At 36.6% G+C, this 23,977-nt stretch overlaps 1 protein-coding gene across 6 annotated transcripts in view; it reads left to right on the top strand.

Annotated features, from left to right (window-relative positions):
* TBC1D5 (TBC1 domain family member 5) overlaps positions 1-23,977 on the top strand; it is a 320,762-nt gene that overhangs the window by 193,273 nt on the left and 103,512 nt on the right. For all 6 annotated transcript variants that reach the window (XM_080583485.1, XM_080583486.1, XM_080583487.1 and 3 more), the window contains one exon: positions 6,568-6,740. In XM_080583485.1, the coding sequence (XP_080439611.1) occupies positions 6,568-6,740 (173 nt within the window). The remainder of the gene's footprint in view (positions 1-6,567; positions 6,741-23,977) is intronic.

The following is a 23,977-nucleotide window of genomic DNA, read 5'->3' as shown; positions in this document are numbered from 1 at the left end:
TTCTAACAACAAAGCTGCAAGATGTTTCTCTTGAGTGTAACTTTTCAGAATTCAGTGTATTCAAGCATATTTGTTCCAATTTCTGTGACAGAGGTGGTGAAGTCTGCGGCTGATTTTTATTCCAGGAAATAACTAGGTCGACTTACAGATTTACAGTGCTTGGGTAGAAGGTGAAAGTTTACATTACCCCATTACCCTTTCTAGTCCTTTCATGGCATAAAAATTTAACTATGCACAGTACATGGATTAATATCTGGTTGTTTGTTCTTGTTCTTTGCAAACATGTATAATCTTTAATAATCCTTTCTTGTGCGTGTGCCTTTTACAATCATGACTTTGAGGGTTGGCTACATAATAAAGTCTGAGTCTTCACAAATGAAGCAATGAAAGCATGTGCTCTGAGATACATGTTACATTTTATAGCCTCTAACAGTTGGTTCCATTACTCCCAATTGCCATTAGAGGAGCTGCTCCAGCTACGGCATTCCCTAGTGGTTAATGAGAGAAATCTGTCCACATTTATACTTGTGCTATGTCCTAGCCTCTCTTTACTGCTGTAGCATTTGTTTCCTAAATGCATGAATATGTAAGTTGTATTAGTATCAAATACCAGCCATTCCAATTCATGTTGTGTTCAGTAATGTTGTGTGGCAGGATTTGGTGATTTTGTTCCTAATACTTGATCTAAAATTTTCAGCTCTGTTCCACTGGTATCCATATTTAAATTGTTCTTACAGGTGAATCTGGTGCTCTCCTTTAGATAGTATAGCAAATCTCTGAGCTGTACATCTTTTTCTTACTGCGAACCACATCCCTTCAGGGTTGATCATTTATATTTCATGGTGACAGTGGATGGCTGAGCCCATACACTCATGAAATGTTTGCCAAGACTAAGAAGCTCACAAAAAGAAAACAGGTGTTTCGTCCCATGTGGCAAGTCAATATGTAGTGAGGATAGGCATGGGCACAGTATCATGCTGTCCACTTAGCTTCTGTGCTTTAGGCAGAGACACTGTGAATCATTTCTAGTTAAACATTTTGACAGCTTAGTTGTATTAGTTCATTTGACCATCTTTCTGTTTGGGCTGTTCCTTTCATACCAGTTCGATGACATTTTTTGGAGCAATTTCAACTGTCTAAATGTATCGTCATTTTCTCAACCAAATTGCTTGAGAAGAGACAGCAGACATATCATATGTTCTCTAGTCATTCACCAAACTTCTTCATGGTGTGCACCAAATCATGAGGCATGTGTTGGTTTTGATAATCAGAATCTTTTGACACTTAAACCAGTGTGTAAGACTCTGTCTTTTAATTTTGTAAAGATGACGATAAACCCACAGACAATTAATGGTATAAGGACTAATCTGGGTGACTACCGAGTCTCGTCATTTTACAAGCTCAAATAGGTTGAAAGATTCTAATGTTGAGATTTCTATATAAGGTCTTATGCCTATAATCAAGAAAATTTTAAAAATACAGGTCTCTTGGGTCATCAGACTTATGCATGGTCAAGCTGAAGTTACACTCAACTAGAATAAACCTGAATAATGTACACATTGCAGATGTGTGCCAACTGATGGAACATGCACAGACTGTGAATTCATACAGTAACAGGTTTTTATGATTAGTTTCAAAGATAAATGGGTATGTTTATGCAAAAGGTTACTGTAGACTGGCATTTAACATTAAGGCAATGTTATCATAACTTGAGTGCTTTTCTTGTAGGAGATCAGACATACTTAGTGGATTCCTTTCTTTTTTCTCCACATTCTGGCATGTGACCAAGAAAACATTGAAATGGGTATGAAACAGTAATAAGAAATAGCCATACAATAGAGATGCAGAAAAGAATTCAGTAACTTGTTTCTAATGGATTACTTCAAATGATGAACATAGAGGGCATTTAAATGTGAAATAAGGAAATTTTTCTGTCCTTACCTACTTCCCATGGGCTCTCAAATTGGCTGTGGACCTTTACGCACCTCCCATGCTGGCTAATTTCTTACAGGTGTGTTATTGGAAGGATGACATAAGCTGTCCATCATAGAATCAGAATGGTTCGGGTTGGAATGGACCTTAAAGGTCACCTAGTTCCAACCTCCTGGCATGGGCAGGGACACCTCCCACCAAGGTTGCTCAAAGCTCCATCCAGCCTGGCCTTGAACATCTCCTGGAATGGGGCATCCACAGCTTCTCTGGGCAACCTGTCCAGTGCCTCACCACCCTCATAGTAAAGAATTCCCTCCTTATAACTAACGTAAATCCTGTTTTTTTTTTTGTTTTTTTTTTTTTTTAGTTTAAAGCCATTACCTCTTGTCCTATCCCTACATGTGACTCCCCAGCTTTCCTATAGGCCCCATGTAGATACTGGAAGGCCACTATAGGGTCTTCCTGGAGCCTTCTCTTCTCCAGGCTGAACAACCCCAAGTCCCTCAGCCTGTCTTCATAGGAGAGGTACTCCAGTCCTGTGATCATCTTTGTGGCTCTCCTCTGGACCCACTCCCAACAGGTCCATATCCTTCTTGTGCTGGGGACCCCAGAGCTGAAAACAGTGCCCCAAGTGGGGTCTCATAAGAGTAGAGCAGAGGGGGACAATCACCTCCCTTGCCCTGCTGGCTATGCTTCTTTTAACGCAGCCCAGGATGTGGTTGGCTTCCTGGGCTGCAAGCACACCTTGCCAGCTCATGTCAATCTTTTCATCCACCAGAACCTCCAAGTCCTTCTCCTCAGGGCTGCTCTCCATCCATTCTCTGCCCAGCCTGTATTTGTGTGTGGGATTGCCCTGGCCCATATACAGGATCTTGCACTTGGCCTGGATCATCATCATGCAATTAAGTAATTGGTATTTACTGCAGAAGGTTTCACAGAACCTTGTGCCTGCTGCCCATCAGCCTCACCACAGTCTCTACCCTCAGCTCCCCAGCTTGCTGCTAACACAAACTATTATCTGCCTTTCTCCTCTGCTTACATGAGTGTTCAGATCACTTCAGCCTCCAAATAACTGAAGGTATTTCAGTTATCAGTTCAGATCACTTCTGGCTGTGTTCAGAGGAGGCAGAATCCAGCGCTTCTTCATTAGAAAGGAGAGCATTGCTGGCCCTTCAGATTCAAACATAAGATACTATGCCATGCTGCCTGACCATTGTTGTCCTGTCAGAGGGTGAAAGGAGCAGGACAGGTAAATTAGTTGCAAGTTCAAGTGAAGAACAGTTGCAGAAGTGCTTCGTAAAAGGAGGGCAGTATGTTTTTGTCCCTTCACTGTTAACTGTTTGCTCTCTATATGAAGAAAAACCAAGCAAACTCAGACTAGACCCCAGCTCTCTAATTCAAAAACAAGGAGACATATTCAAATGCACTGGGATTAGTAATTATCTAAGTAGTACGCTCTGGATATAGAATCACAGAATCATCTATGTTGGAAGAGACCTCCAAGATCACCGAGTCCAACCTCTGACCTAACACTAACAAGTCCTCCACTAAACCATATCACTAAGCTCAACATCTAAACGTCTCTTAAAGACCTCCAGGGATGGTGACTCCACCACCTCCCTGGGCAGCCCATTCCAATGCCTAACAACCCTTTCGGTAAAGAAGTTCTTCCTAATATCCAACCTAAACCTCCCCGGCGCAACTTTAGCCCATTCCCCCTCGTCCTGTCACCATGCATGTGGGAGAACAGACCAACCCCCACCTCTCTACAGCCTCCTTTCAGGTAACTGTAGAGAGCGATGAGGTCGCCCCTGAGCCTCCTCTTCTCCAGGCTGAACAAGCCCAGCTCCCTCAGCCACTCCTCATAAGACTTGTTCTCCAGACCCCTCACCAGCTTTGTTCCCTTTCTCTGGACACTCTCGAGCACGTCCACGTCCTTCTTGTAGCGAGGGGCCCAAAACTGAACACAGTACTCGAGGTGCGGCCTCACCAGAGCCGAGTACAGGGGCACAATCACTTCCCTAGCCCTGCTGGCCACACTGCTTCTTATGCAAGCCAGGATGCTGTTGGCCTTCTTGGCCACCTGAGCACACTGCTGGCTCATATTCAGCCGACTATCAACCAATACTCCCAGGTCCTTCTCTGCCAGGCAGCTTTCTAACCACTCATCTCCCAGCCTATAGCGCTGCTCGGAAAACAAAACAAAACAAAACAAAAAAAAGCACCTTCTTTTCTTTCCTCTTTCAAATCTGACAGAAAATCTAAGTGTTTTTACTTCAAATTATTTGGAGCATTTATTCTTTACATTTTGGGTGTGAAAGGGGAGGTTTAGGACACCTACTTCATTTGTTGACATTGCAGGAAATTCAAGGTTTCTGCAGCTTGTTAACTATCCCTAAGCAAGAGATGGTTTATCTTCATTTGCTCTGGTGAGCCCTTCCTCTTAGTGGCTAGTACCACTAGTTTCTGATGATCTTGCATCAGAGTCAACACTCTTACTTTTCTCTCTTCTTAGAAAAGGGACTAGAAATCCTCTTTTCAGACTCACAGATGCATTTGATTTAATTAACATCACAGTAGACTTGCATTTACTTTCTCTGCATGTTTTTTGCCTTATATGCTAAATTTGATGAATCTGTTTTATTTGAATATGAAGTGGCTCTTTCATGAAGGTCATTCTTTCAATATTTCTTTAAATGCTTATTCAAAGATGCCTTCTTTACATACAACCCATGATTCACATGTTCTACATAGCTATTATCATGCTTTCCATCATAGAACTGTTCAGTCTGTATATTCTTCTCTGCTTATAATTAACAACTGAAAAACAACTGTTTACTTAATTAAAAAGTAAATTATAAAAAAAGGAGGAGAAATATCCTTTCTCAACTGCAACTATAAAGAATTTCAGTATTTAAGTAATAGGCAGTATTTCATCATAGCCCCTAAGATGCTAGGTGTTTTATTTTAAATTTCTGTTTGGCAGAACAGAAGAGTTTTTTTTGAATGAAACAGTGCCATTTCAGTGAGCTTTATTTGACAGTCTGTGAGGGAATTTTGGTCAAGTGATTTGCTAGGGCATCTGAATTGAATATCTTTTGCTACCAAAGTAGCATGGCAAAACCACTGTACTGTAATAGACAGATCAGTCCCTTTGCTGAAGTTGCCATAGCAAAGCAACAATTACACAGATTTCAAGATATAATTTATCAGATCCTTAAATAAAAACATTTTACCTGAAATCACTGCTCATCACCGTACAGTATTTTTTGCAGTGCAGAAATGGAATAATTAAGAAAAAATCTTTCAAACAGAAGAGATTAACAAAAAACTATTTTTATTGAATTTGGGTAGAAATTATTAAATGTTCACTGCCCTTTTTAATATTAAACAGTGTTAGAAATAATTGTTAAATATGGTTACATCTCTTCCTCTTAAAGTGATGATAGAGAATGGGACTAAAGAGGGTCTATAACTACAGGAAACAACCTTGGGAATAGTTTGTACAACAAAAAATACTTTCTTTGTTATTGAGTGTTGGAAATAATACACTCTTCACTGAATTTACCCAAGTGAATGTCTTTCAACAATTTTAGAAGTATTGAAGTCATCTGAAAGTATTAACCCTTTGACTTTAATAATGCTTCTCAGTGAATATACTGAGCAACAATATAGAAAAATAACTGTTTTTTTAAAGTGAAGCTTTCAGATCTGAGGGTCAAAGTGACAAATTGAAAGAAAGTCTTTGCAAAAATCTCTCTTCAAACTGTTTCAATTTTTCCTCTTCTGTAACTTCAGCATTGTTCTGGACAGGTTAATTCTCCATTTGCCTTTCCCCTGTCTTTCTCTTGTTAGGTCTGATTTGTTCTTTTTTATTCCTCACCCTCATTTTTACAAATTTCCTGTTTAGTAGAGTTAATTATTTGCTGCATTTCTTTCTAGCATTCTACTTCTTTTTAATAACAATTCACTCTTCTGCAAAAAGAACAAATTTAAAGTCATATCACATTCAAGTATGCTAATATAGTAGTTTTCTTCCTCTGTTTTCACCTGTGTGTGTCATGTTACAGATCATGACATAGTTAGCACAACCTTTCAGTCCAGCCAGCTGCATCCTAGTCCTGAGGTTCATCACACTCTTCTTTGGTTTTAAAGGTTTTCTGATGCTTTATTAAAGTTGTGAAGATTTTGAGCCACTTGATTTTCTGAGCAAGAGAAGCCTGTTGAGAAAGTGTTGTTCAAAAAATAGTTATTTGCTATTTGGTATGCAATTTATTGTCCTCTAAGGGCATATATTCTCTCCAGTGTTACCATTCATACGCATTTCTCTGGACTGACAAGTACTAAATAAAAATAAAATAAAGCTGTCAACACTTTGTCAAAGTGTGAAAAGTAAAGCAGGTACATAAATTGGACTTGGAGAAGGAGGGAGTAAACCGTGGAACACCCAGGAAGGGGAATCCCACAACAGGTGCCCCAGAAGGAGAAACTTGACATTACTCTTCTGCTGGAAAAAAACAGTCTATTGGTGTTTTTGTGTTTATTTGAAAGCCAGTGATAGTAAGAAAAGAAATTTCTTTCACATAATTAAATAATAAAGGATGATGGTTTTTTTCCTCTTTTTTGTGTATGCAGGAGAAAGATGTGATGATTACACCTATGCCATTTGCAAGGCCACAGGACTTAGGCCCGTCTATTGCTATTGTAACTAAAGTAAACCAAATTCAGGATCAGCTGCTGAAGAAACATGATATTGAGCTGTACATGCATCTGAATCGACTGGAAATTGCTCCACAGATTTATGGACTGTAAGTGTTTACAGTGCATTGTTTAATTTATTTCCTTCTAGATTTATTTCATTGTTTGAGGACATTTTAGTCCTGAAATTTAAGATTAGAGGAATGGCAGGAAATATAAGTACTTTTTTTCTCTTAGACTTTACTGACAGCATTACAGTAAATGAAACCACACGGTTGTATTTGTGACAGAGACATTCCTAATGCAGATAAAAGGCATTGAGCTATATATTAGAGAGCTTGACAAAGATTCCTAGTGCAGTGATGAAGTACATACTGAAGGGGGAGAGGGAAAGTTTAATCGTTGAATGGTTTGTTTGCTTAATTTTGTCACCAATTCAGTATCAGTGAACTTTTCTTTATTCCAGTAATGGAGGTTTGGATACTGGCAATGCAGGCATGGTAGGGCACGTTGAAAGTTATGGCATGGTGGTAATAAAGTTTCTGTATGTGGAGTCAGCTCAGGTAGTCCTTGTTCTGTTAAAGTGACTCACATCCATTCAGGTAGCTTTGTATTGTGTGTCCCCAGTCTCTGGGGGCTTTTTAGGTCAGGTGTGACTTTGGAGGTGTCTTTGTCCACAAATGTTTTCACAGCATTGTATGCAAACTATTTATGGCTGCTGTACTCAATTTGGGTCAGTATAGAGCATGCAAATTGTAAGAATCATGAGGAATTGTGAATTGCCTGTGATTTTGAAAAATAATTTTGCCTTCATAGTCTGGAATTCTAGACAGTTGATTCATTTTGATCATTCCTTAAGGAGCAAGCTGTATTTACAGTTGCAGTGACAGAAAAATGAGACTTGTACTTTTTCTAACTTTTTGCAATGATTTAAAATTAACATTGACTTTGCTTTAAATCAAAAAAAAAGTTTCATTTGTAGGTTTGAATTGCCATATGTAATTGTGAATTATATTTAACAACTCAATTGAAAATGTGAAAAGGAAGGGAAAATGAGACTGTGTAAATGTCAGGCCATAACTGCAATACTTGCAAGTAAAGTCTAATTTGATGTTACTGTAAACTGGAAAAATGCTGAGACATAGTACCGCCCTCAAGAAAACAGTCAAACTGAGACTAAGTAGTAGTCCTGAGCTTAAAAGGAGCATAGGAAGATAAACATAATTCTTGAAAACTTCAATAGTTTTGATAGGAATGGTCTACAGGCAGAGGAAGAATAAACTAAGGAAACTCAAGGTATTAAAGTATGAAGAGGACAAATTGTCTTGTTACAGTATTTTTTGCATAATGTAGAGTTGTGAGTTTTCTTAATACCTTCAGTAGCCTAGAAGAGAAGGCAGGCATTGCTAATCAATTTCAGGAGTGGCAATGAATAGGTAGGTGGTGTAAATACCAAGGAAAACAAAAAGACAGTGCTTCTTTTTTCTGAAGACTTACGAAAACATACAGAAAATAAAGTAAACCTCAGAGATTTGCAAACATATTCTAGGGCAAAAGTAATTTGTATTGTAGGTATTCACTTCAGTTTAAGATTTTGCCTTTCAGTAAGAGAAATAATTGAAAGAAAAAAAATTAGACTTTAGCTCAAAACATGACATTATAATAGCAGAGGAACAGTGCAGTCTGGTGTGGCATAAATAGAATTGAATCTGAATAAAGAAATTTACAGTTAAAGGAATGAATTATGAGAGAGATCTTCAGGCTGACTATCAAGAAAACCTTACTAACAGGGAGCTGTTAGACTGTGAAGTGATATATCAAAATTAAAAAAGGAAAAACCATCAGAATATTTTAAAGACAGACTCTCAGAAGTGGATATTATTATAAAGAACAAGTCTGCATTGGCAAAAGAGGAAAGTAGGCTGCAAGTGAGGTCATATCCTTCTCTGACTTCTGATTTAATATAAAGAACAGAAGAAAAAGAAGGAGAAAGGAACATGACTGTTGTATTATTCTCACCTTTAATGATGTCTGAATTCTTCAGAATAACAACTTCCATTAGTGAACCAGCTTGACAGACTCAGGTGCTGGATCTTTTCCTGTATTTAACATTTCTTGAACTAGAAACAGCATTTCTTAAACATAATAGATTATTAATAATTGCTCAGTATAACCCAAATGCAGAATTTATGTAAGTTTTTGTTGAAATATATTGTTTTCCTGAAGTTTGTTGAATTTGGCAACAGTAAAAATTTGTATGTGAATCATTTGAGTGATTCGTATCACTCAAAAAATACACGCATGGTAGAAGGAAGACTAGGAACTTCCCTTGAAAGATAAAATGGAGCTGCTGGAGAAAAGTACCAACACAAAAGACTTCTATGTAGTGGTAGTCTTCCCTAGCCTGAGCAATTTATGCAGTCTACTTACTTAAAAATGTAGTATTTTATACTTTGCATCTGTTTATAACTTTTTGTGGAAAGATAGAAACAGTTCTTGTTTACTCTTTGTATTTTCATACTGTTGATTTCAACCTTTAATGTTTACAAGTAGTCTTTTTTTTTTTTTTCAAACAATAGACTGGGACATCAGGTACCCTAGTCTGCTGTACAATTCCATGTTCAGAAATGGTCACAAAATTTTCACGAAATTATGTTTACAGGCTTACAAGAGCAACTTTAATAGGCATTTCCATACTTGTGGTATGACTCATTAAATGTCATTGCTGTCCAGTGGTGCAAAAGTGTTACAACATTTTTGTGGAAAAGTATACTCATTGTGGTGTTATGAGATGTTATTCCTCTGGAACCTGTGGTGTCATCTGTGATTTAAAAGAAAACTTATTTTCTCTGGTACTTTCTGTTTTGTGAAGTTATAGCTCAGGGAGTGGATTGCTTTATCTTCTAGCGTGCAGCAGGCTCCACGTTACCTGGCTTATCTCATTTCCTTGCTGAGCAAAAAGAGAACCCCAGTTAGGTCTACTAAGGTATACTAGAGTCCAGGCTATGCCATACTTTTGTTCTCTGGGGATGCAAATTCTTGTTACGTGCAGTAGCCTTAACGCAAGAATTTTTACAACTGGAAATTTTGTGAGACCCCAGATTCATTCACTTGCAGTCAGCCACTGCATATCCCAGTGATAATTTTTCAGCTGCTATTAGTATCGGCCAAAATGGAACCAGCAATACCGTCGTACCATTCTTTAGGCTTCTTTATTTGCCATGTCTCTAGTTTGTTTTTAGACCCTAAAATAATGTTTTGCAGAATAACATTGTTTAACGTTCCTGGTAGCACTGCAAATTGCACGCAGTCTAACCAAACTATAATAATTATCTAATCATATCTAATTTTCTACTTTGTAAAGTAAAGTACAAGAATGGTTTGAAAGTGAAATTGAATTGATTACATTAACAGCTCAGTGACATGCTTCCTGATAATAAACTTCTCCCTAAATAAAAACAAAAAATGCTAAAATTGCACAAAAAGATTAGATACTCTGAAGGGTTGACAGATTGAATATTCAGTTTAATTATAAAATCAGATGAGTTAAAAAAGATTAATGTGCTAGATTAAATGGTATTCTAGTGTTAATTTCTTTGACCCTTATATCTAATTCATGTCAAAGTACAAAATAATTATTGCAAAACCATTCTGCAGTTTCTGCAGTGGCCGCTGGTTGCAGTGACAAATTAAGCAGGTTGCGTTCCCAGCTTGAAACAGGACAAGGGTTGAAGAAAGTCTTCAGATATCTCTATTTTAGGACATTTTCTTTCACTTACAGTAATTTTTAGTAGAGGATTTATGTTAGATTTCACTTAAAAGTTTAATCAATTGGGAGGGTCTCTCGTAATATCGTTATAACTACTTTATTTTATGTACTGAGGGTTTCCAAGTGGATTATATTCATATTACATCAAATGAAATTCTCATAGAACTGCATGCAGTAAGGACAGCCGGATCATGTAAATATGATGTGGTTGTAAAGAAACAATGCACACAATGCTAATGACAAGGCATAAGTATAAAAAGCTTTATTTAAGAACAAAAATTAACTGGTGGCATAAACTCACTAGCTTCTGCATCATAAGGCTGATGTCAGATTATATGCTGATATTATATTGGTTAAGCAAATTCTTTCTAAGTACATATCCAACAGACAATAAAGCACTTGCAGAAGTGAGCGTAAATATTTCATAATAGCTTAATCTCTGTACAAAAAAGGCCTTCTTAGAACATTCAAAGCCAGTGACTTTGCCTCCCACTGCCACTCTGCTTTCTGATGATCAGTCAGATAGACATACTGGGTGCTGCGCTTGGAGATTCAGATTCAGCCCTTTAGGCTGGTACCACAATTATACTTCAGGAAGAAAAGGGGGGAAAAAATGAAGAGAAGGATACAAACCAAATCACAAGGTGCATTTGAAGCTAGCATTAGAAAGGTTATGTTACAGCAAAGTCAACAGCAGATGTGCTGCTCCACTATTACTATTCTTAGTTGCTTTGCTATGAGCACTGCTGTGGGGCGCCCACCTGTTTTAGTTTCTCTCCCATGCCATTATGGCACCAGGCAGTATTCTTTTCTGTAACCATATTGGTCTCTGGAGGGAGAATTTAAAGGATTTTACCAATGCAGTAAAGGAACATAAATCATATACATTGTATCCAGAAAAAAAACCTCTCACCAATCATCAGAATAAGGAGAAATCTTCATGATCACCAGAAAAAGTAGATCAGTTGGATTATCAGTCTTGCTAAAATAAAATAAAATAAAATAAAATAAAATAAAATAAAATAAAATAAAATAAAAGCTCTGCAGATCATCCCAGATGCCCAGGTTTATTTTGGACTTGCACGCACCACACACACACACACAAAAAAAAAAAAAAAAAGAAACAATAGACAGTATGGTCCAAACTAATTACAGTTCCTCTCTAATTTTTAATCCAAGGACATCGCTTAATTGGACAACAATTACAGTGCAAGCAACTTTGATCTATTGTGCATATAGTAGGGGAACCTCCAAAATCTGGCTTTGCTATTAAAATAAATAAATATTTTAGTATCTATCAATGGCTAAGACTAAGTAAATAGTAAGTTGTCATGAATTTATTTTCTGTTTGACTTAAACAAAGCATTACATACAAAAAAGAATTTAATGCTATCTAAGTCCTAGCCTGTCTATCATTAGAATACTTGTAAGGATTTAATGCCAGATACACAGGGCTTTCTAAGAAAGGTTACAATCCTCTGTTACTCCCACAAATGAAAAGGAGGTACAGGCTACTGGCGTTTTGGATAAAGTTTTTGGGAACTGAGTCAGACGTCTGAAGACTTTATCAATTTTGTCTTGTATAGTGAAATAAGTACTATAAGAAGAAAACTGGAAGTTGAAAGCAAAGTGACAGCAGAAAACAATTCTGAATCTAATTTAGAAAGCTAGAATATATTTTGATGGAGAGAGGAGTTGCCTCAACTATTGTTGATGTATCTGTTGCATTGCAATGGTTTTTACTGAATCAAAGGGATTGTTCTATGCAAGTAAACGTGGACAATTCTTGAAGCATCAGGGTAGATATCTCACTTTGAGGAAGCAAGCAAATGCTACTTTTCTCTATTTTAGAATGAGGTACCCACCTTTTGTTTTCTTACATGATAGCTAGCTGTTGCTTATTGTAGAGTTCCTCCAGAAAGCTTTCTGGTTTGTTGATTGAATTTTTATTATTATTATTTGCCACTTGCCTTTTCCATTCTTATTGCATATTATATTGAAAATTGCAGTATGATGAACTTTTCGATTACATCCTTTTTCTCTACTCTCACAAACAGTATTTTAGACTTACTTTAGACTTAAGATTTGAACATACAGATAATGTGAAAGCCCACTATAAACAGAATGAGGGATTGGCTGAGGTGTCAAAAGTGTTCATCTGAGTTTTACTCTCCTGCCACGTAATTATGTGCTGAGAAGATAATGAGTAGTACTGGATGGCTGTGAGAATGGAATGCAGATTTGTCGTTATGTTTTTCCTTGATGCAGGTGATGTGCTTCCCATATGAAGCATGGGGAATTATATTTATCTGGGAAGGAAACAAACAAGAAAGCTTCCATTTTTACTTTTGTCACACACCCTTAAAAAAAATCTGGTTTCATTAAATATAAGTAGGCTTAGATACCAGTGGCTTTGAATAGAATAAGTATATTCTGAAACCTGTGAATTCAGTAGGAATAAATACAGGTATTTGAAAGTCTCTCTTTTTTTTTTTTAGTTAATAGCTACAAAAGCTGAACAATGAACAGAGAAGTTCTACTCTAGCAAGGAATTTAAGGTGCCATATATCGTGTATGGACTTCTCTTTGCTTTCCTTATACTTAATCACACCAGCTCTTCAGCTAACCAGTGGAGTTTAATTTAGTGCATCATTTTGTTTCTTTCAAGGACACAAATCTTAGTTTAGAAAACTGCTGTTACAAATGGGTACAGAAAAAGTAGCAGAACATAGGTTAAGTATCTGTTGCAGGAAACAATTACCTCAGCATATGCCTAAAAAAAAATTATATTGTGCTAACACGTCCAAGTTAATCTAATGTTAGTAGGGAAAATACAGCAGTTTGAACTTAAGCATTTGCTAGCAACCAACGCATTTCCCATAGAATCCCATCTGTGGATAATTCATGGTTTGGTCAACCAGTGCTTCAGCCTCACTGCTTATTCTTACGCGGTCTGATTCAAGTCAGTATAGGCATGCATACATATGTTACTAGTACACCCTTTTTTTTTTTTTTTTGAGAAGACATACTATTAGAGCCGGTAATAAAGTAATGAATAGAACCATGTGCACTGTACCAGAGGGGAAGATCATCCTGTCATCAGTCCTTAAAATAAAGGCTAATGCCCAAGAGTCTTGATAAACTAAAGACTAATACAGACAGGTCACTCTGAAAATCTTTTGGTTCTTATGCTTGTCCCAGCACACATAAAAAATAGCTGCACAAAGAAGAGCTTCTACTAGAATACAGAGGAAAGCTTCAGCAAGAGTAATGGCAAGACATCCTAAACACAATATGGTGACTAAATTGTAAAACTAAAAATTATGCTGTGTTCTTTAAGAACAGCTGGGATCAACCGGTTGGTGCAGATAAGAGGAGTTTTAATCCAGATCTTTAAACAACTGAGCATGAAATACTTAAATGCACAACCAAGACCTGTTGGAAGCACAGGAGTTAGATTTCCTTAAAAAAAGTCAACATTTTTAATATTTTGTTGTTCTTCCATGTCAGAACAAACTAAGCCATTTTGGATTTTCATGGAAGACTGGGGAGGGGAATGACAGGGAATTGCATTTGCAAAAAAAAACAATAGTTGACATCCCTCAGGAAGCGGGATGTCAACTTCAGGGATAGCATGGTATTCAGGCTGTCTCCCTTGGGCTAGGAGGACATGTTAGTAATCAAGATCTTCTGGGTCATTTTCATCTGAGTCCTTAGTTTTAGAAGAAGACTATATTCTGAAAGCCCAATTAAAATGTTGTCAAAAATTAATGAAATAGTAATTTTCTGGATAATAGCTAGTCTGCATTTTCTCTATAAGACTCTGGTTGCCCACTGGAGTGCAGATAACCTCGGGGGGGGGGAGGAAAAAAAAAACCTGTACAAGGTCAGCATTAAGACCTTGTCCTTTCTGCTTTTTGTCCCCACAAAAATAATAGTTTGCCAGCTAGACAACTCAGTCTGCCTCTTGGTCCTACTTGAGATACTGAGAATGGTTCTTGGACAGTGATTTCTATCTCTATGGACAGTGCTCTCTCTTTCTCTCTCTCTCTTTCTCTTTTTCTCTGTCTTTCCAGTCTGACTAAATATTACAGACTGAGGTGAGGAATTTGATTTAAAAAAATGGAGGGAGGGGATTCTACAGACAACCTTTATACCATGGTTTATATATTTTGAGTCTTCTCTAGCATAGTTGTTTTACTGGGAGTTCTAGAGTTGGATAAATATATGTCAGTGTTGGAAGTGTATGCAGTATAAAAAGGTCCTGCTCTGAAAATAACACCACAGGCTGTCCTAACTTCTAAAAAGGGCAAGCTCGATAATAGTTCTCCATGACCTTGTGAACCTCTTTCCAACAATACATTAGTTGAGGAAGCTTCAGCAATAAAAAATAAATAAAATAATTTCTCCAAATAACTGCATGCCTTGAGCATCTTTTCTGGCTCCAATGTGTTTTTGAGCAAGAATTTTTAAAAGTATCCTATGAAATATTAAAGCAGGCCAGCCATATCCAAAGAATAAAATCCATTAACACAGATCACAGGAATAGGTTTTTCTGGAGCAGTGCTGTTAATTAGGTTGCATAATTTTGTGTAACTTTTGCATGTTAGATGAATTTACAATGTTTAGGTAGAGAGTGAAAAATAATGTTTGATAAACGTTTCTAAAAATAGTGTTATGTTGGCAAACTAACACTATAAAAATAATCGGAATATTTCATCACACCACATACTGACTGTGATAGCATGAGGCCCTAAAGGGTTAAGTTATATAACTTAGCTTGAAGGCTCCACAATTTATGGCAGGAAGAGAAAATCTGTGCACAACACTGCAAAATAGAATGTCTTGGTGAAAAATAACAAAAACTGGCAAGAGTAGGAGCTGATTTCAAACACATTTTGAAATCAATGAATGACTCACACATGAATTTTTACTAAAAGTCAGTGGTGTTGCTTTTCTATTTTCTTTCTCTGAAAATACTCTTAACATGCTGTTTGCAGCTTTATATTGACTGATGATGATAACTTCCTCAAATTTCCAGAGAACGCTGTTTATAAGGAAAGAAGGCAGTGGACACACCTAGGCCTTGTTATTCAGTATTGAATGTATTGACATGTATTGACAACAGTAGGCTAATTCTTCCCAGATTTCAGAGAAGCAAACAGCATCACCCAGTATAATACCAGGACATTACCAGCATCAGCTTGGGAAGTGCACAAGAGACCATTGCTTTTCATAGGCCTTACATTGGCATCTATAATTTTTATTTATCTGTTTTTTCTTTACTTCTCATCACCTTTTATGAAATTGGGACCATGTTAGCATGCTTTCTCTCATTAGCTTTGTATAAACATTCTTATTCTTGAAATCTGAAGCGTCCAGTACAGTGATCTTTGAATGCCACACGAGCAAGATAATTGTTGTTCTTGGTATGAAAGAAAGGAATAGAAGAGATTTATTTTAATATTTGCTGGTATTTAAGTTCATAATAGAATAGAATAGAATACAATGTCATATAATATATTATATGATACAGTGAAATCCCACCCTGCTTCTGCTTACTGTTACTCCTAACAATAATGCTACCAGTTTTTAATTAGCAAAAGTTGAGAAGTTTGCAAAAATATTTTGATACCTTGGATAAATCTGTACACATAACCACATGTAGCAGCTCAAATCAAAATTTCAGATAACATATAACCGCAGTCCTTAGCTGTTTACAACTTACATCAGTAAACGCTGTGTGAGCTGTTAGATTTCAAGCTTAGGCCTTCTGGTTTATTCCATCTCCCCTAACCAATTACATGTGGGTATGACATGCAATATCAGGTGTCAATTTCATTATAACGCACATGTAGTGAAGTGGAAGTATATAGGACAACTTGAATCAAACACTTTTACCCATTGTGTTACTTATCTGTGAGTGACATCACAAGAGTAATCAGACAATAGAAGAAAAGAAATAATTTCCACAGTTTGCAACATTGCAATATATTTACTTTATACCTAGAAACGTTAATGATGTCACATTTATATTTGTATAGACTGAACAGTAGAAAAGATAAAAACATCTGTGATCTTAGCAATTCCATATATGATATTAGTGGTGTGAAATGTTACATATATTGAAAAAATATGTAAAAGAATTGAAACATTTATTTTTCCATTTTCTTATTTCAATAACTGTAATCAGAAAAACTTTTTTTTATAGTGTAATCACATATCCAAAGTACTTAGTAATACATCCTGCTATACTGTACATCTGAGCTCTGGGACTTTCCAACTGAAATACATCTTCTGATTTATCTTTTGTCTAAACTACTTTTTACATTATGACTCTGTGCTGCAGTCTTTGATATTCCCTGTGACATCATGAGACAGCTGTGTTACATTGTGTTTAAGCAATACTAAACCTTTAAACTTTAAATGAATATTTTTCTTCTTGGAGGTATAAATAGAATATGTAATAAGCATCTGTGGGATATGCAATTAATGTCACTTGTGAGGAAAGGCCTTCATGATGCACTTGGGTTTTGGCACTCTTAAATTATGAGCTCTTTACTACACTCATGGGATAAATTCCATATCCCCCAGTTGCTTATTATGTATCTTCCATGTCCCTTAATTCCTATTAGCTGGATTAGTAGTTGTTGCGATGTTGAGGTTTATGGTAATTTAACTGGGGTGGTTCTCAGTGATCAATAAATAAACTTCAAAAGTTTAGTAATTTTTATTTGCTAGCAATTCCAGTGTGTATAGCTGTAACAATTTACATTAAATTGCTAGTTGGATATACCCAAAACTTTGATGGGCTGGATTAGTGTATCCAATACCTAAATTAAAAAAAAAAAAAAAAAAAAAAAAAGTAATATATAAAGGGGAAAGATTTAAATAGGAAAGGAGTTGAAGTGTAAGGTTTTGGAGTAACCAAGATGGGGGTGTTTGCTTTAGCTTCCAAAAATCCTCCAAAAAAAACTATTTGCATAGAGAATGAATGCTTTGTTGTACAATGATGATGTTATTAATGTTCTAGTCACAATCATTAACTGGAGAGTTTGTCAAACTGATACAGAATGGCCTAGATTAGTTATCAACTCAGGAGCAAATAAGATTTTTAAAAGACTCAATAAAGTCCAGTGATTAATTGTTATATATTCTGATTCTTGCCTATCCCATTTTATCTAATTTAATAAAAGTCTAAAATGATGATTAATCCTTTCACACCAGCGGTTGCTGGTACATCCATTACATGTCCAATCTGAATTCCTCTGCCAAGGAGTTAACTACTATTTTGAACTTGGTGTGAAAAATATCATTATAAATTTCATTAACCTGATCATCAAATTTAAAAAAGTCAACTCGTAAAATCCATTACTACATATCATGCATCGAAGATTAAAAACTGGTCCTCAGTGGGCAGGAATAGCCAGGATTTAATTCCCACAGCATATGTTTAAAGTGCTCATATGACATTATTGTATCTGTAATTATCAGAATTTTATGTTTATTAACCCAAGTGAATTAAGAATCTTGTTTTGCGTAAAATTTAGCGTGCATGTTAAATTGACCATTAATTCAGAGCATATCAATGTATATGTATTTAATACAAATGCAAAGATATTTGTTTAGCATATTGTAATAATTTTGGCATTTAGAGAATTGTGTTCCTTTAATTTTTCCTTCTTGGATGAAATAATTTACTTCTTCAGTGCTTCCAGTTGGCTATCTTTGTGTAAATTCCCATGCATGACATAGATTTAAATCTTCATAAAAGAAGTCCTTCTGGGGGAAACTTGAAATATTTCATGTTTGCACTATATCTCAACTATAAATAAGTCTTCAGCTTCAATGAGATGTTTTTCCAAATAGGTAGTAACACTGTTCTTCAGTACTGCTTGGCTCACTCGCAGTTAGATCCAAGAGAGAGACTTCTCTGGGCTGTATGTTAAATTTTCCTCAGCAGAGAAATAGGCACAAAAATTCACACCTGTCCAGAGTTCTGAATAGGTTTGTTACTTATTCCTAGTGTGGTTGCTCAGATAGAAGGGTATGATGGAAATTCGGTGAATGCACGAAAGATATGCTGCCTGAGTTAAACAGTTCAGAAAAATGAAAACCAGCTACCAGTGAAAATAGGAAAATGCTATGAAAGCTCTTGTAAATGTCATCCTTGGCCAAGGTGTAAGGTTTTTAAAAAAATAACCAATGACAAAGTTCAGTTCATTAATATAATTCAGATATATTTTAACAAAAGGAAGTCTGTTTGCTTCTTTCTTTTTTTTTTAACCCCAAACGACAACACATTCTCAGGCCTGAAATCCCAGCACTGGATTTCTCTAGCAGATGGCACTAAGCAAAGGAGAAGTGTAATGGAGAAAGTTGAATGTGATGTAAAGGTAGTCCAGGGTGCTGAACGTATTAACATTTGTTTTTCAGAAAATTGATAAGAAATTGGTTTTGAAAAGCACCTCCGCTTTTCAAATATCTCTTACACAAGCTTCTCTTGCAACAAAAGCAGTGGAGTGATTTTCAGTGGCCACATTCATAACCCCACAATTACAACCAACGCAACCCATTCCTTGTAAATCCGATGAGACTTCCCAATCCTGCTACACCTGGGAGTTTTATGGGGATTGAGACCTTCCCACACAAGTCGTCTCTCCTTTTTCTGGCAAGTTTTTAAGGGGGGGGATTTGAACGTAGGCCACGGTGCCTCCGTAGGCCCCACCTGAAGCCATGCCGGCAGTGGCTCGGAATACCACGGCGGCGACCCGGCCTGCCAGCAGGTGCCTAGGAAATACCGCACGGCACACAGACAGGGCCACGTCCACCGGGGGGTACAAAACAAATGGCAGCCCTTCCAGTCTACCAGCTCGTTTCAATCAGGAAATGGTCACTGAAAGGCAGATGTTTTTAAACTACTGTATGTAGCACAGAAAAAGTAGGAAGTTGGGACACAGAGCCCTTACACAGTTGTTTAAAAATGGATTTTTTTTCACTGCAAAATGCAGTCCCTTGCTTGACTCAATAGGGATATAGCAATAGGGATAGGCAGTAGGGATAAAAGTCACCTGGTTTGCTCATCATCGTATTTATCCCATATATGGAAGGAATATCTACTTAGAGAAAGCTTTGGCTGTTTTATGACACGATAACTATAGACTTGTCAGTAAAAATGCCTGCTAGTATCTGCTGGTCCACATGTGACTCCAGCTTAAACAACATACAGGAGGGGAAAAAACGGGATTTATGAGCTTTTTACCAAACCAGATTTTTTTTTTTTTTCTAAAACACTTCCCCAAAACATACAGACTTTTTGGAACAAATAAGAAAATGCATCTCCCTCACAAAAGAGCTTATTGATTGCAAGATTCATGTGGATTCCACACGTAGAATGATGGCATACCTAATAGGTGTCTGTGAGCAACCAACTGTGGCTTGTGCCGTCTGTACTTGGCATGCCTGTAAGTTTAGATATTTATGACTGTTACAATTACCGCTACATACTGCAGGGAGACATCTGTACAGCTTTACTGCTTGGTATAGTTTCACCTTACACATCCTTTCCTGACCTGTCTCTGTGGTTGTGCCCATTTCACTTACCCAGGCTCAAATGTTCTGCAGAAAGAAAATGGTGAAGTTAGGAGTGAAGAGGTCCCTGTTTATCCCCAGCACATCTGCTGAGGAAATATGCTTTTCTGCTTTTTACAGATAACTGGCATCACATCAGCTGCTGCTTACAGTAGTACAGAAGTGTTTCAGAACTGCCAGGTGATTGATCAGAGATTTATATTACATGGTCAGGTCCCTTATGCAGTATGCTTAGGGACAGGGTTTAGTGGTAGACTTGGCAATGCTAGGTTAACGGTTGGACTTGATGATCTTAGAGGTCTTTTCCAAACCTAAATGATTCTGTCATTCTATGATTCCATGTTTGGATTTTGGGGTACTGTATTTAGAAACACAAAGTTTGTCCATTGTAAAATCCTTGCCTTTGCAATCTTGTAGATTGAATTATCTGATCTATTTTTTGATGTTATCTTTGATCTAAATTGTTTTTTAATTTATTAAATGCTAGGTTTAGAGCAGCCCTTTCTTCTAGAAAATATTTTAAATTATCTGTCAGCAATATTTTGCGTAAACTCCACCAACCCAAGTAAAAAAAATCTCCATAGAGGTTGCAGATAAATGTTTATGAAGTGGTAACAACTCCCAAACAATAATCTCTGTGTATTTTAGGAACTGGAATTATACCCAGTAATATTTTACAGGATCCTGTAAGATTTTTTAACTTGTTTGTGTTTATGAACATTGTAGAGAATTTCTTTCTAAACCTTGTAGGGGAGTTAATTATCAAGCCTGGAAAAAGAAGAGCAGTGCCACATTTCCTTAGGAGAGATTTAAGAGGTTAAAATTAAGGTTACAGATGAAGAAAAATTAAGATACATTTTACTTTGGTTTTAGTCTCAGATATCATTAGTTTCCTTTTGTAGTATGTCCAAGGTGTATGTCTGAGGTGCTTTCTGTAAATGGCTTCCAGGCAAAGGTAACTTTGGCTTGGTTGCTGAATCACTTCACAAGAGAAGTCATCTGCAATAAATTTGTCATGGATATGCCTGAATCTTCCAAGTGCCCATTCATTTGATTATTTTTTCTTACATCTCAAAAGCTGGTAACAGTTACATGATTTTCATAATAAGCACAGTAAGTTTGGGAGCAAATCGAGCTGTCATTGGAAATCAAGACAGCGTGGTAAATGCATAGTTAGTAAGAGCAAAAAAAATGTTTAGAGACTGTTAGACACACAATGAGTGAAGGTTTGGGGCAAGGAAGGGAGGAGAATGGGGAAGAGATGAGATAAAGAGGAGAGCCCAGAAAGCCTCACTGCTGGAATTGCTGAATCTGGAAATATAAGTTGTGTTTTCAGTGTAGTTCGGTCACTAAATAATGCAGGAGGGTTTATGTCATGTGGCCAGTTGCAGTACTTGCATGGTAGTCAAAGGGTGAAATAAGTGCCCAATGTGCAAACCGAAACATAGATGTGTGTATGTTAAATAGGTAAATACTAGCCTTAAACATAGACTACCTCATTCTTTGTGTAGGTGTGGATGAAGTCTTACATACTCATATACTATGAGAAAAAAAAAAAAAAAGAAAAAAAAAGATTTGTTTAGCTAACTCCTAAGTAACAGACTGCTTAAAAAAAAAAAAATCTGATTTTGGTGTGTGTAAGGGGGGGGAAGAAGGTTCTTCTTTTTTTCCCTGTTTCCTCCAGTTATAAAAATTACAGTGATTACACATCATAAAGCCTATCTGTAATAAAACGCATCAGCTGGCCAAGGTTTTCATCGCTCACTCAATAATCCATTAATACAGCAACGCTGCCCAGGCATCTTTATAATACCAACTCGGAGGTAATTTTAATCAGCTAGACCAGCTGGTATTTAACAGCAGCTGCTGGAGACGCCACAAATATACTCAATAGCTGACATCTTTATTTGCAGTTTTTCAAGGGGAGAAGAGATCCTCCTGTGGTTACTTATATTAAGCTTTTTTTTTTTTATATAAGTACTGGTACCAGAGTGTAATACCTGAATAAAGAAGTGAATAGAGTTAATGCAAAAAAATGAAAATTACATTCTTGGAGTCAGAGGGCTTTTTCATGAAGTCCTCTTTGTAAATGAACAAAAAAATAAAGAGTAGATGCTGGCTTTGTTGGAGTTTAGAACCTTTTCCTGATACGTTTACACTAATCTCAAACATTGCTTGAAGCATAAAATGTGCTCTGCAGTGCTGCATCACCCCGTCTTACTGAAGCTTTCCTGTCTCTGCAATATAAATATGTGATAAATAGTGTGCTGTTGGTAGAAAAAAGTGATGCTTGCTCACATGTGTTCAATTTTAACTGACATGTACTTCTTTTGTCCTCAGTTTTGGTTTAGAGCATCTGTATGCAGGAGTGTATATGTATATATATCTGTGCTTAAATACACGGGTGTTTGTATATAAATAATACACAATATGTTTATTTGTACTTCTCATATCCTATAAGGCTAGAGATGAATTCAGCAACTGAATAAAGTGCCGCTCTCTGCAGCAGTAAATGCAGAATACTATTTCGCATTGGGTTGGGGGGGGGGGCAAGCAGAGGCAACACGAAGTTAACAGTCACAAACACATTATAAATAAAAATTTAATTACACTTGGGGGAGCTTGGCTTACAAAGCTCACAAATCCATAATGGTGCTTGCTGGTAATAAAGGCCTGATCTGTTTGTTAAACTCCGATATTCCTGTCCTTCTGTATCTCTTCTTTTGTATAAAACTTCAGTTCCTGCATTGATTACCGATTGCAAAAAAGACTGACTTCACTGGTAAACAGGTTTTTCTGTCAGATACCAAATGCCATATTTCTTTATTAAGCAAATAGTTATGACTCTTAGGTAGGGCAGGGGAGGTGCAATAAGAAGTGTAAGTATATCTATTTTTGTTGACTATTTATAATGTGGCACAGTGGATGAAATATGTGTTTAGTATCAATTTGACTTGCTGGAGATAGGCTTTTGTTAAGGTATAAACAAATTTTAATGTAGCAGCTTCATTGTGATGAAGAGAAGAAAATGCTAGTAATAGTTCAAACAGTTACAAAAGTGGAAGAAAATGCAGTGTTATTAAACTTGTTAGAGGTGTAAGCATTCCTAGAACAGTAAATTGAAAAGTACTAAACAGTTTTAATTTTTCTTCTTTTCCTATAATTTCAAAATCTCATAGCTGAAAGTAGATAGAGAAAAGGAATGAACTTGAGTACATGGATATAAATCCTTAAACAAATTAGAGGTTATACTAATCATTTGTAGGTATCTCATTTGTCAGTCTCAGTGGTACCTCTCTGTACTCAAATATGGATCTGTCCGAGACTGTGACTGACTACTTCAAATTAAAATCCAGTGACAGAATGGATTACTGAGGTTGCAATTTGACTAAAAATACTTAGCAAGCATGTTTTCTCTTATTTATAGTGAAAACAGTCTGTTTAAGTTTGTTCGGTGTGTTTTACAACAGACAGTTTGATATATTGCTGGGCACAGCAGTAGGTTGGACTTGAGTGGTATTAGCTTTCACTGTTTTGATTAATGGTAATTGTTTCGATGAAAAGGCATGTTTTACGTACAACTCACAGTTCTGGAAAACAGAAGTCAACTTGCAAGATCTGTAATTACTGTTCTGAGTTAGCATATTAAAAAAAAGCTTGGAGAACATGCAGGCAAATCACAGTGGGGCTTTTGTATGTCTGTTTATTTTGTGTATTGTATTACATTTTGCATTTTGTAGCTTTTATACACTGATTGTTGTCTAAGAAAATAAATCTTACTTTTTATCTCTTGTTGAGTGCTGCAATGTGTTCAAGACATATTTCTGAATTCCACATTGTGGTTTGAATTTTGGTATTGTGATTTTTTTTTTTTATTTTCAGTCATCAGTAACAATACCAAAAGGTCAACATGGAGACTTTCCTGTCTCCTTTGATCTCTACATGGTTCTGCAGGGAAGAAAAAAATATCTGTTCACCTTTAAAGTC

This window comes from Anser brachyrhynchus, assembly GCF_964034855.1.
Source record: "Anser brachyrhynchus genome assembly, chromosome: 2".
Lineage (NCBI taxonomy): Eukaryota > Metazoa > Chordata > Aves > Anseriformes > Anatidae > Anser > Anser brachyrhynchus.
Note: the sequence above shows the minus strand (reverse complement) of the source record. Positions and strands in the feature narration are given on the sequence as shown.